The 17,279-nt window shown below is 36.2% G+C and overlaps 1 protein-coding gene across 2 annotated transcripts in view; it reads right to left on the bottom strand.

Annotated features, from left to right (window-relative positions):
• Positions 1-10,557: 10,557 nt before the first annotated feature.
• The window catches only part of ASPM (assembly factor for spindle microtubules), a 66,356-nt gene continuing 59,634 nt past the window's right edge, over positions 10,558-17,279 (bottom strand). For both annotated transcript variants that reach the window (XM_045982423.1, XM_045982422.1), the window contains exons 25-28: positions 17,017-17,171; positions 15,448-15,624; positions 14,333-14,502; positions 10,558-10,797 (exon numbers count right to left, since the gene is read on the bottom strand). In XM_045982423.1, coding sequence (XP_045838379.1) covers positions 10,695-10,797; positions 14,333-14,502; positions 15,448-15,624; positions 17,017-17,171 — 605 coding nt within the window. In that variant the 3' untranslated portion in view covers positions 10,558-10,694. The remainder of the gene's footprint in view (positions 10,798-14,332; positions 14,503-15,447; positions 15,625-17,016; positions 17,172-17,279) is intronic.

Raw genomic sequence — 17,279 nt, 5'->3', positions numbered from 1 at the left:
TCTGCCTTAGGCTCGGGTCATGATCTCAGGGTCCTGGGATCAAGCCCTGCATCGGGCTCTCTGCTCAGCAGGGAGCCTGCTTCCTTCCTCTCTCTCTCTCTCTCTGCCTGCCTCTCTGCCTACTTGTGATTGCTCTCTGTAAAAAAAAAAAAAAGAAAGAAAGAAAGTAGAAAATAAGGAACAAAAACTGGTCAGTCAGATATCTGCTTATGGTCCAGATGGAATAATAGGAACTGGATATACCACCCCACACCTGAAACAACATTAAAAAAAAAAGAAAGAAAGAAAAGACAAAAAAGACAAAACTTTAAAAACAATAGTTTTTAAGATATTGGAGATTAGGCAATGAAATGAGCCCTTGATCATCCCAGCCTGCTGCCTGAGGGTTTCCTGCCATGCTAGATAGTATGGTGGTCTTCCTGAGGTGAGGAGATGGAACTGAGAATTATGAAACCAAAGCAGGTAGGATTCAGAGTGCAAGTGCAGGAGAGAAGAGAACCATACAGACAGATCTGCAGAGCATCTACATTAGGTTTTTAGCTTAGCACTGACCAGAACATCCAAATGAAAACTGTATCAGAAGCCAAGGAAGGAATCACCTGAGAGGATTAAAGGGAAGGATGTCTGGAGTTCACTTGGAATTGGGGAGAATTCCTGTTCTCACTAGTCAGAGTGGATCTCTTCATGATTTACATGGCATTAATAGTGCTCTGAGGTTTTTACCTCAGTAGCAGGGGAAAAACTGGTCTTGCCCAGCAGAGCTAAAGCAAGACCAGAAAAGATCAGTTTCTAGGTAAACCAACTGAATTCCAGAACAAACTCAAAAGGTTATAGGAGTACAAAATTATCCAATACATCAAAGATGTAAAATTCACAATGTCCCCAATGGAGAGAATGCAGAGAAAAGGAAATAATATTTGAAGAAATAATAGTTGAACATTTTCCAAATTTGATGGAAACCATAAGAACATAGATCAAAGATGATCAAACACTACAAAAAAGAAGCATAAAGAGAATTTCAGCTAAGCACAACATAACTGAATTGCTTAAACCTAGAAATAGAAAATTTTAAAGCACTCAGAAGAAAAACACCCCAGAGAAACAAAAACAAGAAGAGAGTAAACTTTTTGTCAGAAACACCACAAGCCAGAAAACAGTTGAAGCAACTTCTTTAAGTATAAGGGGGAAAAAAAAGAAAGAAACGAAAAAGAAGAAAGGAATAAGGAAAATCTGCAACCTAGAGCTCTATGCCCAGTAAAAATACCTTTAAAAAATGAGAACGAAAGAATAGATAAACAAAAAGACTTTTTCAGACATATACAAGCTGAAATTCTTCACCAACAGGCCTACATGTTGAATCATATTAAAGGAATTCCTTCAGGCCCAAGGAAAATGATGCCTGATGGAAATCTAGATCTACATAAAAAGTGAAGAGCACCTTAAAATAGCACCTAAGTTTAAAGATATTTAGATTATTTAAATCTTTTAAAAAGATATCTGATGGTTTAAAGCAAAAATGATGAAAATAACAATTTATTGTAGGTCTATAACATACTAAAAGTAAAATGTTGACAATAGCACAAAAGTTAGGAAGGCAGAAATGTAGTACATTATAAGGTCTTTCTTTATACTATATGTGAACTGTTTAATATCTACAGATGGATTGTGATATGTTGAAGATATTTACTAAAAACATGAAAGTAACCAAACAAACATAACAAAGACTTACAGGTAATAACCAAAAAAGTGGTTAAGCTGGAATCATTAAAAGAGAAAGAAGAAGCAGAAGCAGAAGCAGAAGCAGAAGCAGAAGCAGAATCAGAAGAAGAAGAAGAAGATGAAGATGAAGACGAAGACGAAGAAAAGAAGCAGCAGCAGCAGCAGCAGCTATTTAATTAATCCAAAACCAGCCAGAAAACAAGAAAAAGATGATTATGGGGGAAGCAGATGGGATGAACTGAAAATAAACAGCAAGAGGACAGATTTAAACTCAGCCATCTCAGTGCTCACATTAACTATAAAAAGTCTAGATATCCAAATTAAAAGGCAGAGATGGGCTGATTGGATTAAAATATAAAGGCCCAACTGTATGCATTCAACAAGAAACCCATTTTACACATATATACATATAGGTTAAAAGTAAAATATGGATAAATATACCATACCATAGTGGGCTATATGGTGGCCCCCAAAAGATGTGTCTATAGTGTAATCCCTGCAGCTTATGAATGTGACCCTTTTTTCCAAAAAAATTTCTAATTACATTGCAGATATAATTAAGTTGAGAATCTTGAGATCCTTCTGGATTAGCACAGCAGGCCCTAAATCAAATGACAAATGTCCTGTAAGAGAAGGGAAATTATACAGAAGAGAAGACACTGTGACCCCGAAGGTTGCAGAGATTGAAGTGATGTGGCCAGAAGCCAAGGTACCTCTGGAACCAGCCAGAAACTGGAAAAATCAAGAACAGATTCTTTCCCAGAGTCCTCAAGAGAGGGTGCAGCCCTGCCAGCACCTTGGTTTCAGATGAATGGTCTCCAAAACTGTGAAAGAATACATTTCTGCTGTTCTAAATCAGAAATTTTGTAGTAATTGTTACAGAAGCTCTATGAAACTAATATACATGCTAACAGTGATCAAAAAAGAACTGGAATATAGAATATTGTAAATGTAGTCAACGCCAATGAACTTAAAATGATCAAAATGTTGTTTTATGATACGTGTATTTTAACACAAATATTTTTAAAATTTAAGAGAGAGAGGTAGAACAGGAGTTGCTATATTAAGTCAAATAAAATGGATTTTAGAACAAAGAATATTACCAAGGTTAAAGAAGTTAATTCCACAATTATAGAGTGATCAATTTATCTAGATGACATAATCATCCTAAAGATTTCTAAACTAATAGGAGAGCTTGAAAATATATGTGGTCTAATCACTTTTTCTTTTTTGACTCATGGGGAAATAGACAAATCCACAATTATAGTCCAAGGTTTTACTAATCATCTCTCAATAACAGACACAAGTAGAGAGAAAACCAGTAAGCATACCAAAGTCTTGAACAACACTATCAGCCAATTTGATTTACTTGATATTTGCAGTGCCCTCTAAATGATAGCAGGATAGACATTCTTTTCATGTGCACATAAAATATTTATCAAACAGACCATTTTCTGGGCCATAAAGCAAGCCTCAATCAATTTAAAAGAAGTCAAGTCATAAAAAATGCTAGAGTGGGATTAAGTTATTAACTTCTAACAATGATATCCAGAAAATTTGCAAGTATTTGTTATTTAAACACATCTGTAGGGATGCCTGGGTGGCTCAGTTGGTTAAGTCTCTGCCTTTGGCTCAGGTCATGATCTCAGGTTGTTGGGATCGAGCCCTACATCAGGCTCTCCACTTAGCCGCAAGTAGGCTTCTCCCTCTACCTCTGTGATCTCTCTACTTTCACGCTCTCAAATAAGTAAATAAAATCTTTTTAAAAAAATAAACACATCTGTAAATAATCCATGGGTCAAACAACAAGAGATCAAAAGAGAAAGTATTTTAAAGTAAATGAAAATGAAAAACATCGTATTAAAATTTGTGAGACACAGAAAAAGCAATACTGAGAGGTAAATCTAAAGCACTGACTACTTATCTTAGAAAACAAGGATTTCAAAACAATGACTCACCTTCTACTTCAAGAACTAGAAAATGGGGCACCTGGGTGGATCAGTTAGTTAAGCGTCCTCCTTCAGCCCAGGTCATGATCTCAGAGTACTAGGATCAGACCCCACATCATCTGGCTCCTTACTCAGTGGGGAACCTGCTCCCTCTGCTGCTCCCTCTGCCTGTGGTCTCTCTCTCTTAAATAAATAAATAAAATCTTAAAATAAAAAAGAGTTAGAAAATGAAGGCCAAATGAAATTGCAAGTAAACAGGAGAAATTAATAACTGATCTAAATTTCCTATGAAGATGCAAAGGATCTAGAATAGTCAAAGCTACTTTGAAAAAGAACTTGGAGAACTTAAACTACTTGATTTCAAGCTTTATTATAAAGCTACAGTAATTAACAGAATAATATTGGCAAGAGAATAAACAGGTCAGTGGAAAAGAAAATAATTCAGAAAGAGACAAATGTGTATATGACTAACTGATTTTTGACAAATGTGCAAAAGCAATTAATTCAGTGGTGAAAGGATAGTCATTTCTATAAGTGATGTAGGAATGATTGGTTATCCAGATGTAAGAAAATAAGCTTTGATCCATACTTTGTACCACATGCAAAAATTTGAAATGGCTCAAAAAAACATACAACAAAGAAAGATGACATGAGTTCTAGCAGAAAAACAGTGGAAAATCTTTGTAAACTTGAGTTAAGTAATGAGCTTTTAGATGCAACACTATAAGAATAATGAATAAAAAAAAATTGGTAAACTAGATTTCACCAAAATTAAGAAGTTCCGGTCTTCAAAAGACTGTTATGACAATGAAAAGACAAGTAACAGACAAGGAGAAAATATCTGCAAATCATTTATCTGGTAAAGGACTTCTATCCAGAATAAAGAATTCTCAAAACTTAGGAAAACAACCCAGTTTTTAAAAGTAGACAAAGACTTGGGGTGCCTGGGTGGCTCATTTGGTTAAGTGACTGACTCTTGGTTTCAGCTCAGATCATGATCTCATGGATCCTGGGATGGAAACCCAGGTCAGGCTCTGTGCTCAGCAGGGGTGTTCTTGAAAGAGTCCCTCCCTCTCTCTCTTTCCTCTACTTACTGGCATTCTCTAAAATAATAAATCTTTTTTAAAAAGTAGACAAACACTTGAGCAGGCTCTTCATCAGACATATGGATGGCAAAAGAACACATGGAAAGATGTTCAACATCATTATAATTAGAGACATGTAAATTAAACCACAATGACCCTACTCATCCATATAGAATTTTAAAATTATGGTTTTTTTTTAATTTCTTTTCAGTGTAACAGTATTCATTGTTTTTGCATCACACCCAGTGCTCCATGCAATACGTGCCCTCCCTAATACCCACCACCTTGTTCCCTCAACCTCCCACCCCCGGCCCCTTCAAGACCCTCAGGTTGTTTTTCAGAGTCCATAGTCTCTCATGGTTCACCTCCCCTTCCAATTTCCCTCAATTCCCATCTCCTCTCCATCTCCCCATGTCCTCCATGTTCTTTGTTATGCTCCACAAATAAGTGAAACCATATGATACTTGACTCTCTCTGCTTGACTTATTTCACTCAGCATAATCTCTTCCAGTCCCGTCCATGTTGCTACAAAAGTTGGGTATTCATCCTTTCTGATAGAGGCATGATACTCCATAGTGTATATGGACCACATCTTCCTTATCCATTTGTCCATTGATGGGCATCTTGGTTCTTTCTACAGTTTGGCGACCGTGACCATTGCTGCTATAAACATTGGGGTACAGATGGTCCTTCTTTTCACTACATCTGTATCTTTTGGGTAAATACCCAGTAGTGCAATTGCAGGGTCATAGGGAAGCTCTATTTTTAATTTCTGGAGGAATCTCCACACTGTTCTCCAAAGTGGCTGCACCAACTTGCATTCCCACCAACAGTGGAAGAGGGTTCCCCTTTCTCCACATCCTCTCCAACACATGTTGTTTCCTGTCTTGCTAATTTTGGCCATTCTAGCTGGTGTCAGGTGGTATCTCAATGTGGTTTTAATTTGAATCTCCCTAATGGGTAGTGATGATGAACATTTTTTCATGTGTCTGATAGCCATTTGTATGTCCTCATTGGAGAAGTGTCTGTTCATATCTTCTGCCTATTTTTTGATATGATTATCTGTTTTGTGTGTGTTGAGTTTGAGGAGTTCTTTATAGATCCTGGATATCAACCTTTGTCTGTACTGTCATTTGCAAATATCTTCTCCCATTCCGTGGGTTGCCTCTTTGTTTTGTTGACTGTTTCCTTTGCTGTGCAGAAGCTTTTGATCTTGATGAAGTCCCAAAAGTTCATTTTCACTTTTGTTTCCTTTGCCTTGGGAGACGAATCTTGAAAGAAGTTGCTGTGGCTGATATCGAAGAGGTTACTGCCTATGTTCTCCTCTAGGATTCTTATGTTTGACCATAGCAAGTGTTCCTGAAGATGTTACCAATGTATAAACATGCAAAGAAATATATTGGGTAGACACACTGCATTGCTTCACACCCTCAGAGCAGTGGTCTCATAAACCAGGAGGAGAAAAGATGTGCAGAGCTGACAAAGTCAATTATGTGAACGTGTTCACACATTCGATATGATATAAAGAGCCAGAAGAGACTCTCCTGGAAAAGCATTTAGAACCAGAGGTGAAAATGAGAATGATGATGGATGGAGTTATAACACTTTTTTTTTGTTCCTCACATTTTCTTTTCTGTTGACTGATTCAGTTGTCTCAAGACCAGCACTGCTCTGCTGCGTACTAGTGGAGCACACTGTCCCTGCACAAGACGTCACAACCACACCATTAAATTTGACAGTCCGTGCTCCTAAAGGAACATCAGAGTCATCACACCTTTCCCTGATGTGGCCAAATTAGGGGTGAATGCAGTCCCATTACTAAGCAGCAAGAGCAGTCCTATAATTCTTTATCTGTCAAGTCTAACACATCTCCCTGGGAAAAGGACAAATGGGAGGCCATGGTAAGATTGATGTTACTGTCTGCTTTAAGTTAAGGGTAATTAGAAAAGCTGAGCCAGGCGAGGGAGGTCCAGGTTAAAACAGTATGCAATAAAAGAAACAGGATGTCTGGCAAAGAAGAGGTTTTTACCTGAAAATCCTCTTGGCTGTCTCTCTCTCTCAGCTCTGGTGCTGATGACTCATGCTAGAAGTCACTTGACCCCTTTTTCCCAGAAAAGGAAAATTGGACACAAGCTGATTGATGAGTCTGCCCAGTCTCCACTTGGACACACCGGAGACATGATGCAACACTTTCTGTGATTTGAACACCAGTATCTGCCTGGAGCCACTTTTTGGCTCATTTGTTGTCCAAATTTCCTTGATTGGTTTCCAGGTAACCTGAATTAATAGTATCCCCAAATTGCACAATATGGAGGTTGTTAAAGGGCAGACATCTTCATACTGACAGTGAGGCTCTGAATCAAGATGGGTTTTCTCTGTGAAAGCTGCCTGGGTATGATGGGAAGGAGCTTGCTTCTTCTAACCCGTAGTCTGTACTCTTTAGAGCAAATATGAACACAAAGGGAATGGAAAGGCCTTTTAGGAAAATGGCTGTGGCAATGGAATTGGAATTGGCAATGGAATTCAGATGGCCTCAGAGGAGGAAGACCCTGAGCAACACTGTAAACCTATGTCTTCAGTAACACCGTGAAAATAAATATACTATTGGACTATTCTTTTGATGTACCTTGATAAAGATCCGTCACAAAGACTGACAGCAAGAATTTATTTCAAATATTCAAACAATGTTCGGCATGTGTGAAACTTAATGATGCTTTGGCAAAGCAAGGGCTAGGTTTCGATCAAATTCATTTTGTTTTCATTTAAATCATAATTGTAAAATTGTAAAAAATACTATCACAAATAAAAATACCACTATTACAAATAAAAAAGTTATCTGAAGTAATAATGAAGTATTATTCATAGAATAAAAGTCTACATTCTGAAATAGGCTTCTATAAAATTTTTAGGTAAAAATGTGTCCTTAATTTACACAAGCTTCAGAAGTTATTTTAGGTGGCCCTCTATAAACATTTCTTGAAATGAGCAAGTTTTTAGAATATTTCCTTCTTCCTTTACATAGGTTTGAGATTTAAAAAAAAATTTTTTTTTTATTTATTTGAGAGACAGCATGAGCAGTGGGGAGAGGGAGAAGCCGACTCCCCACTGAGCAGGGATCCTGATGTGGGGCTCGATTCCAGGACCCAGGATGGTGACCTGAGCTGAGGACAGACTCTTAACCGACTGAGCTGGGCATCCCCATAGGTTGGAAATTTTAATACACACTCAAATATAAATTGAAATAAATATTTCTCTGCATATTTGAGAAATAATAAAGAAGTTATAACTAAAGTATTTTCACTGGAATTCTCCCTCTCTGTTGAGGGAGAATTACAGAACTAGAACTATAGAAGATTATTATCTCTTTCTTTATAATAAGAATAAACAACTGAACAATATAGAAGTTAAAAGCAAGCCTATCAGATGGGACACCTGGATGGCTCAGTCAGTAGAGCATACTATTCTTCTTCTTCTTCTTCTTCTTCTTTTTTTAAGATTTTATTTATTTGAGAGAGAGAGAGTGAGAGAGAGAGAGCATGAGAGGGGAGAAGGTCAGAGGGAGAAGCAGACTCCCTGCAGAGTTGGGAGTCCCATGTGGGACTCCATCTGGGAACTCTGGGGTCATGACCTGAGCTAAAGGCAGTGGCTTAACCAGCTGAGCCGCCCAGGCATGCCCAGTATGCCCTAGGGCATACTACTCTTGATCTTGTGTTGGGATTTCAAGCCATATGTTGAGGGTAGGGTTTACTTAAAAAAAAAAAAAAAAAGCAAGCAAGCCTATTAGCAAATTTAGCTACTAACAACAAGCAATCCAAAAGATAGTATTTTCTTATTCAGAAAATGTAAATGCACCAGGTTTTCATTGCTAAAGGCAAAAATTTTGTAAGTTACAAAGATAATAAACCTGGAAAAAAATCACATATCAAGAAAAATTCAACAATTTTGAATATAGAATGACTAATGTGAATTTATTCCTCTCAAGCATGAAGCCAAAATACAGTAGGAATAACAAGCTATATATTGGGTCATATAGATAACATTTTCAAAGGGTCTAAAAGTATGTACTTTAGTTACAAAAATCATAGCTATATAACAATATATTTATTTATACATTTAAAACTAAATTAAAAATGACACTGTATGGGCATAATGACATCTACTGGACATTTGGGTTAATAACAGTTAAGAAGAGGTTAATTTGAAACTCACCTAACTTCACGACCAATAAAATCATGTAAAATAAAATTAGATTGCAGTTAATACATTTATTTTCCTTCTTTAATATAATGTAATATCTCTGCAGAAAATGTTACTTCTAAGGTAAAAAAGGTTTAATTACTTCTCAATCAGTCCTCCCAATCACAATCACAGACACAGACTAGCCTTTTAGCTTTTGGGTCTTAGAATCCTGATATGGATTTATCAGATAAATTCAGGAGGAATGTTCTTCATATAAATATAGGATATTACATAAAATTTATAAAAATTTAGTCTGGGGCACCTTGGTGCTCAGTTGGCTGAGTATCAGACTCAGTTTCAGCTCAGGTCACAATCTCAGGGCCTGGGTTCACACTCAGTGGGGAGTCTACTTGAGATTTTCCCTCTTCCTCTCCTTCTGCCCCACCCTTTCCCTCCCGCAGTGCACGAGCATGTCTTTCTCTCTCAAATAAATAAATCTTTAAAAAATTTAGTCTGAGTTTCAACAATAGGAAATTTTTTTAACATCTGGAAGTCATATAGTATACTATAGTATACAGTATAGTACTATCATATATATAGTATACTATATAGAAATACTTTTTGGTTAGAACCATCTTAAAGGAAATTAATACCAATAAATATTATATCCTAGTGGTATAATTTACCAGTTAAATAGATTGCTTATACTAAGATTTTCTTAAATGAAAGAGAAAAGCAAAACACTTGGGAAAGTCAACAAAAATCATGTTTGAAAAATACTGAGTGCTGAGAATTCATAAAACATTTTATTGGAAGAAAAAAAATGGCAAAGAAATACTAAAAATTCTACAGTTAATTTCACTATATTCTAATACACCAAAAATGGTCTTTAGAGCTATCCTAACCAAATCTCAGCCAGTTTCAGACTAATTAGGTTTAATCCTTATTCTGACAAATTTGTAAACTAAGTAGTTAAATGATCTCTGCATTTTTAGCTACTATTGAATCATTTAAAAGTTAAAAACTTTTATGGCTCCCATAAATGAACAGACTTTGGGATGCTATCCAATTTCAAACAGCCACTGGAATCACGCTTCTATAGTCCTGAAACCACACTGGTTTAGTACTGGTAATAGTGACCCAAAGCTGTTGAAAGATTTTAACACCTAATCATTATCAGGTCTATGTATGTAACTAAGTGACAAGTTTCTCTTATAAGTAGCAGCATGCTCTTTTCGGGTCAAATGATAACTCTAATCAGTTCAAAGTTAAGGGTTTTTAGTATATAATGGGCTGGCTGAATTTAATTTCTCTAGAGGAGTTCACTTGCCTATCTGGATGGTCCAGTCAGAGAGTTTCTAGCATTTGTGAGATTATTTTATCCTTTTGTCACTTCTAAGTGTGTTGGCAGAATCTTACATTTCCAAATTTGTTTTAGAAAAATGCTTCAATTTATCTATAAAATGAGAGTTATAAGCTATTCTTTTCCTTTTGGAATATGATTATATTTAGACTAATATTTTAAGATAAAGACATGAATAATAGAATCTTTTTATGACATAGTATTTTTTTACATGCATAAACCCATAAAATAATAAAAGAAACAATAAAGAATATGAAAACAATTCAGTTGTTATTACACATTTTTTAATTTTAATACAAAATCAGATTTTAGAAGTTATACAAAAGAAAGCCAAAAACACTTTACACATTCATGATTAACTTTAATATTTCTTTTTACTTTACATACTGAAAATGTTTACTAGTACGGAATGCCAAGTGTGTCCATCACCATTTGAATAGCTTGTAGGGGATTTGTGATTTCTTCCATTTTATCTCTTCTCAAAACCCAGTCTGGTTTAAGTCTGTGAAAAGAATAAAAACCTTAGATTAATGAAGTTCTTCTCTTAAAAAAGAGTTACCTTCTCTGTTTTGTCTTAACAAAAATGTGGCTCCTCCTGAACATATCACTCCCCTTACAACCCTCTCAAACAGGTGAGGGTTTCATATGATTGCCATTTACCACTGTCAGGCTAGTCCTCATCATCCTTCTTCCTTTGAGGCTTATGCTATTTAGCTCACCACTGCCTTCCAGTCATCTTTCAAACTCCTGTTTATTTTGTTCTTTGTAACCTTGGTTCTTGGTCTTCTCTCAACTCCTGCCACCATTCTCAGTAACTTCAACATCCGTGTAGCTAGCAAAAAATCCTACAATCTCATCTGTCAGTTCTACCCTCCCTTCCTTCTTACATGATCAGTTCTACTTCAACCACTCCTTCTTACACGATCACAAAATAGCCTTCGTCATTATCAGAAAGTACCCCACCACTGATATCTCCGTTCGAGACTGCCATTCCCCCACCACTCCAGATTCCCATGTCATTCGATTTAACACATCTACTGCACATAGTCTTCCATCCCACTGAGATCTCTAATTCACTGACCTCAACACAGACCCATCATCCGTCAGAATGCTGACCTCACTTTCCTCCTCGTCCAGCTTAGCTCCATCAATAAAATCTCCTTGGCAATTTCACTAATGCTATTGTTTCTCTCTCCTATTAAATTCAAATGTAAAGTTCTATTTGGATTCCAAATTGAATCCAAATATCTGCTTTCTCCATTCCTGTACAGCTGAACAGGAAGAAAAGAAAGACTGCAGAACCAGGCTGACTGATTTTGTGTCAATAATTACAAAACTAAATGGGTGCTTGAAATTGCCTTGTATGCTCTTCCTCTTTCCCTAAGATGACTATTTTATTCCTTTCTTCTTTTCAAATGTCCTCACCATACCCTCCCTGGTCTGCTTTTGGGCTGATGCTTATAATCTCATCTTCATTAAGAAATTAACATCCATCAGAGGGGAGCTCATACATCTTTCTCATATAACTCCCTACTATGTTGCATTTCCATCTCCTTATTCTCTCCATTTGGTTAAAAACCCAAATACCTATTTGTTGGTAAATGGTCAAAATGTGTTATAGCCATATAATGGACTAGTACTCTGTGATAAAAGGGAATGAAATTCTAATTCATATATCAATGCAAATAAATCTCAAAAATCAAGCTAAAAAAAAAGAATCCAGTCACAAAAAGCTATATACTGTATGATTCCATTTGTGTAATAATGTAAAAAAAAAGACAAAGCAAAAGTATTGAAATAAGATCAGCAGTTGCCAGAATCCAGGGTTAAAAGGAGATAAAGAACTGCAAAGGGAACTTTGGTGTGACAGAAATATTTTGTATCAGTTGAAAAAAAGGGAAGCTATTAATTCATGTTAATCATAGTTTCGATTTTATTTTATTTAATTGAGAGAGAAAGAGAGAGGCAGAACATGAGCAAGGTGAGGGGCAGAGAAAGAGGGAGAAGCAGGCTTGCACGGATCATGGCTTAGAATAGACTTATTATTTCATTAGGGACTACAAATAATGATAATTTCACATTCTTTCTGCACATATTAAACAATTTTTTAATAGAAAACTCCTACATCAAACATTGGGTTACCCTAAGATGCACTATATGTAAGAAAAATGGGACCTACTTGATTTTTTCCTTTTACCCATAGCAAGCATCATGAGTTGTTTCTCTAGCGTCCTTCAAGGGTAACCAATGATTTTTTTTTCCTTAGTATCATCATAAGCTGATGAATTTTTCATATGATCTGGTCCATTTGTTTTTCAATCCACCTTAATCTATCCCTGTCACTACTTTAACCACTAACCTCCATCTTGCCAAGTCCAATGGGCATTTTTCTTACCCTGTCTCACAACCTCTCAGAAGCATTCCACACAGCTGATGAGACACCACTGTGGAATATCTTCTAACCAATTACCAATTCCTTTTCAGAGCTGTTGGCTTGTTCTTTCTGGAGAAATTGGGGCTGCCTTGAGGTTCGGTTTGGGAATTTCTTTATTTCCTTTCTAGGTATTCTCTTCCCCCAAGGTGACTGTATCTATTACCATGCCATAAATGTGATCTAATGATTCCTTAATCTAAGGATTATTGAATTTAAATCTCTAGACTGATACTTCTGCCTAGAACCACAGCCCTGATTAATAGCTTGTTTGTCTCTCCTCTAATTTGTCACAGAAACCTCAGGTTTTCTAAAACAAAACCCATGATTCAATGCCCCTTCCCACCATATCATTTCTTATCCTTTTTGACTTTTACTTCTTGTAACTACATCCCAGAGACAGTTCCCCAGTCACATTATTTGAGCACGTCCTCTAAGTTATTCTCTATCCTAGCAGTTACCACAATCTTTATTACGCTATTCACTTACTTGCTTATTTACGGTCATTCTCCTGAACTATGTGGCTCCATGCTGTGCCATAATTACAAGCTTAAAGCATAGGGTGCAGCTCCATACTATGCTTGCTCTCACACTGATACAGGTGTCTACTTGGTTAACCAGATAAGCTAATACTCGTTTTTAAAAAATTTCTAAAGTTACATGTCTTAAACTAGTTAAACTACTATTATCACTATAGGTTTGCCGTTGAGTGAATGGCTGTCACCCCCCAGCAAAAGGATATGGTGGGGATATGTTAGGATATATTAGGATATATCCACATCCTAATCCTTAGAACCTGTAATATTACCTTATTTTGAAAAAGTGGTCTCCATAGATAGACTTAACCAAAGTATCTTGAGATCAGATCATCCCATATTATCTGAACTGGCCCAAAATCCAACACACGTCCTTTTGAGGAAGAGGGAGGAGGAGAAGACACCCGTGAAGACAGAGGCAGGGAATGGAATTATACAGCCACAAGCAAAGAAGAACCTACAGTCACCAGAAACTGGAAGCGTCAAGGAGGGATTCTGTTCTAGAGCCCTCAGAGAAAGTGAGGCCTTGCTGACACCCTGATTTTGAACTTCTGGTTTCAAGAACTCTCAGAGAATGTTACTGTCGTTTAAGGCCACCAAGTTTGTGGTAATTTGTTACAGCAGCTCTAGGGAAAGTAGTACAAGGTATCATAAAGAACTTCTTTAGAAGGAGAAATTTCAAGTTTCAGGATGATTAGGAGAAGAGTTGGAAGTTGATACTGTAGCCAGGAGGGATTTTTGGCAGCTTTTAAACAGGGTAGCTTGTTCTTCATGAGAGAGAAGAAAGTTTATACAGCAAAGATTATAAAAAGTTAACTGTTAGACTTAGCATGTAACTACTTAATACAAGGAATTTATTGAATAACTATTAATACCCAAAGCCACAGTGTTATTACTTTATTCTTTACTGAGACTGTCTACTTTAGATTCGCCAAAGATCCTATTTTTACTCATATGTTGTTTCTCCATCGTCAAGCACAGTATCTTGCTGACAGCAGGTACTCCATAAATGTTTGCTAAATGAATGATTGAACAGTGACGTAAAACTATAGAATACATTTACTGCTTACCTTGAAACTATTCTGGTTCTTACAGGTGTTTCTGGGATAAAGGGAGTACTTATAGAAGAATTCATCTTTTGTTTATAAAGCAGTCTTTCAGTATTCATTTTATGTTTACGAGCTGTAAGCTTGTAGAGACTATAAATACGGTCAACAACTTTGGATCTACTTCGAATATCCTAAAAAAGAAAATGTACAAATTATTAAGACTAAAACAAATTTTGTATCCCTTATATGCTAGTAAAATCAACCATAATAACACCATACAGTAAACTTATGAGTCCTTAACAAAATCTAAAAGCCATGCTTTCCAAGTTGAGTAGTTAGACATGTTTTAGCTATAAACTGATTTGTAAGACAATTACAAAAACGTAAATATTTAAAGACCGTATACCTTACTCCATACTGAATACAGTAAATATTATAGTCAATATGCCTATTATATCCAGTTTCCAAGTGCTGTGAATTTTCTCTAAGTTTCCAAAGTTATCTACGTCTCTCTCACAACCTAGATTAAGTACAGTCTTTTGCATAGACCACCACCATATCTATGCTTCCCTCCTTCCTGAATGGTCTCCCTACATCCACACATGCTTTTGCAAAACCATTCTTCATTCAGGAGCCAAATTCATGTTAGAACTTAAACTAGAACACACTCCCTTGTATATAATCGTTTAGTGGTTTTGTTCTCAGGATGAGGGCCAGAATCCTATCATAGCCTGTGGCCCCCCCATGTCAACTGTAAGTAGCACCTACAGAGTTCTCACCATGGAAAAGCTTGAAATGTATTTATGGTTACAACAGGAGGATGAGGAGTCACATAGATGGTGTAGTCTACCTTGTTCGATAATTTATTACTTTCAAGTAAATGGGAAATGGCTACTTACATAGCTGTAATAAGCTTTCTTTTTAAAATTCAGTTTATTACATTAGGAAACCACTATCAACACAATACACCCGGCACACAACACAACACACAAACACCTCCTTCATCAACACAAAAGGCAGGTCTGAATATACACAAAACTCTATTTAAATTGTGATAACTACTGAAGGAAAAGTATAAAAGTCTTAAACCTAAAAACCTGGAAAGAGAACCTCAAAGGATGATAACGAATACTTACAGAGGCCCGATTTGTCGTTTTTAATAAAACCGCCAACAAACAACAGGTTTTTGTAAAAATGCTTCCACCCTTGTCTGCGACTTTGTCACCGGGCTTTTCTCGGTACATTTGCAAAAGGTCCAGCAGAGTATCTATGCAATTTTCTACATCATAAACTGCTGCAGTCGTTTTCTCATACTTGAAGAGGACAGAATGAAAGCAACTGTTACAACACACACATGTAGCCTTAGAAACAGCCCAAGCAAAAAGAAAGCCGAGGACCAACTTTTTGGACTATCTACACCAAGTGCAAAGGACTTTGTGAAATGACTTCTTGATATTACTGTCATTTTTGGATCCATTTTATATGTATATCTGCATTTTAATTGAAAGTTCCACAAAATAGGAATCAAATCTAAAATCTTTGAACATGAACACCCTGGAGTAAATAAAAAGCTCAAAAACAAGGCAGTTTTACTGAGAACCTCACAGGAAAAAGATAACTTATCTGTGGTAATTAATCACACGGTAAAATAGTGATAAAAACTAAGATTAGGATACATTTTTCCTGCCTCATATACCTAATTGTATCACTAGATTCATATGGAAATTTGTGTGGAAACAAATAATGCTAATAATGCTATGATAAAAATAACAAAATAATATTAACAGTTAACATTTATTTGGCACTTTTACATATGAAGCACATTATATGTACCGTGACTTACTTCATTCTCACAATAACAATATGAGGTGGATACTACTATTATACCCATTTACAGTTAAAGAAAGTAAAGTACAGAGAGGCTAAGTAGCTTGTAATAAGCCGCAGAGCGGTGATTCAAACCCAGGCAGTTTGGCATCAGTCTGTGTTCTTAACCACTACTTCTCAGTAAGAAAATACCAGGTAAAGAGTTGTGGCTGAGGGGCTGGATGGGGAAGATAAATTTGCCATCTCAGTACTTCTGGCTGCATGCGTTATGGTTTAGTACGGATATCTGCTACCAGTCCAAAGCCAAAAAACTTAAATGCTAACCCTTATATAGAGTCTTAAATACAGGGTAACCAAGTGATAGCAATATCTCAATCATGTTTTGCCAGACATGATTATAAGAGTTTCTACTGTTTTGATACAATGCCGTGGATAAGAACACCAGCTCTAGAGGTGGACAAAAAAGGATCTGAATTCAGCCCTACCACTTATCACACTCAAGGGTTTAGGCAGGAGACTTAATTTCTATAAGAATTATTATCTCTTCTCTATAAAATTGGAATAATAACATGGACTGCTTGAGACTATTATTTTAAGAAAAATTAAATGATGCATGAAAAACACTAGCATGTAGGAGATACTCAATAAATGTTAGTAATTATTATTAATATAAAGACAGAAAAAATAAAAATCATAAACAATTAGTGTTTCTATGTACAATTATGTTATGAGAGTAAACGTTTTTCCCCCTAAGACTCTTGCATATAAATGAATTCTAACTGGGTGATCTAGTAAGTTCTAGTGAGCAAGCATGAACTTAATGTGTTGGGTCAGATTTCTTGACCAACGAACGATTCCTTATTAAAAGGGAAAACTACCTTAGCCACATTAAGCAAGACTTGTACAGCATATCTGATGACTTCCATACAAGGAACGCTGCGGTTACAACTTCGGATCAAAACAAATATTTTAGAAACTGCTCCACTCTGGGCCATGTTCTCACAACAAAGTGGAGACAATCTAGTAACCACCTCTGAAACGAGGGAAAAGAGAGATAAATTCACCAAAATGAAATTTTAGCTAATAGTGTATTATAACATTCTTTGTACATTCAAAGGCAAAAACGAATTTCTAACCTCAT

This window comes from Meles meles, chromosome 17, assembly GCF_922984935.1.
Source record: "Meles meles chromosome 17, mMelMel3.1 paternal haplotype, whole genome shotgun sequence".
NCBI lineage: Eukaryota > Metazoa > Chordata > Mammalia > Carnivora > Mustelidae > Meles > Meles meles.
This window is presented reverse-complemented; position numbering and strand designations above follow the sequence as displayed.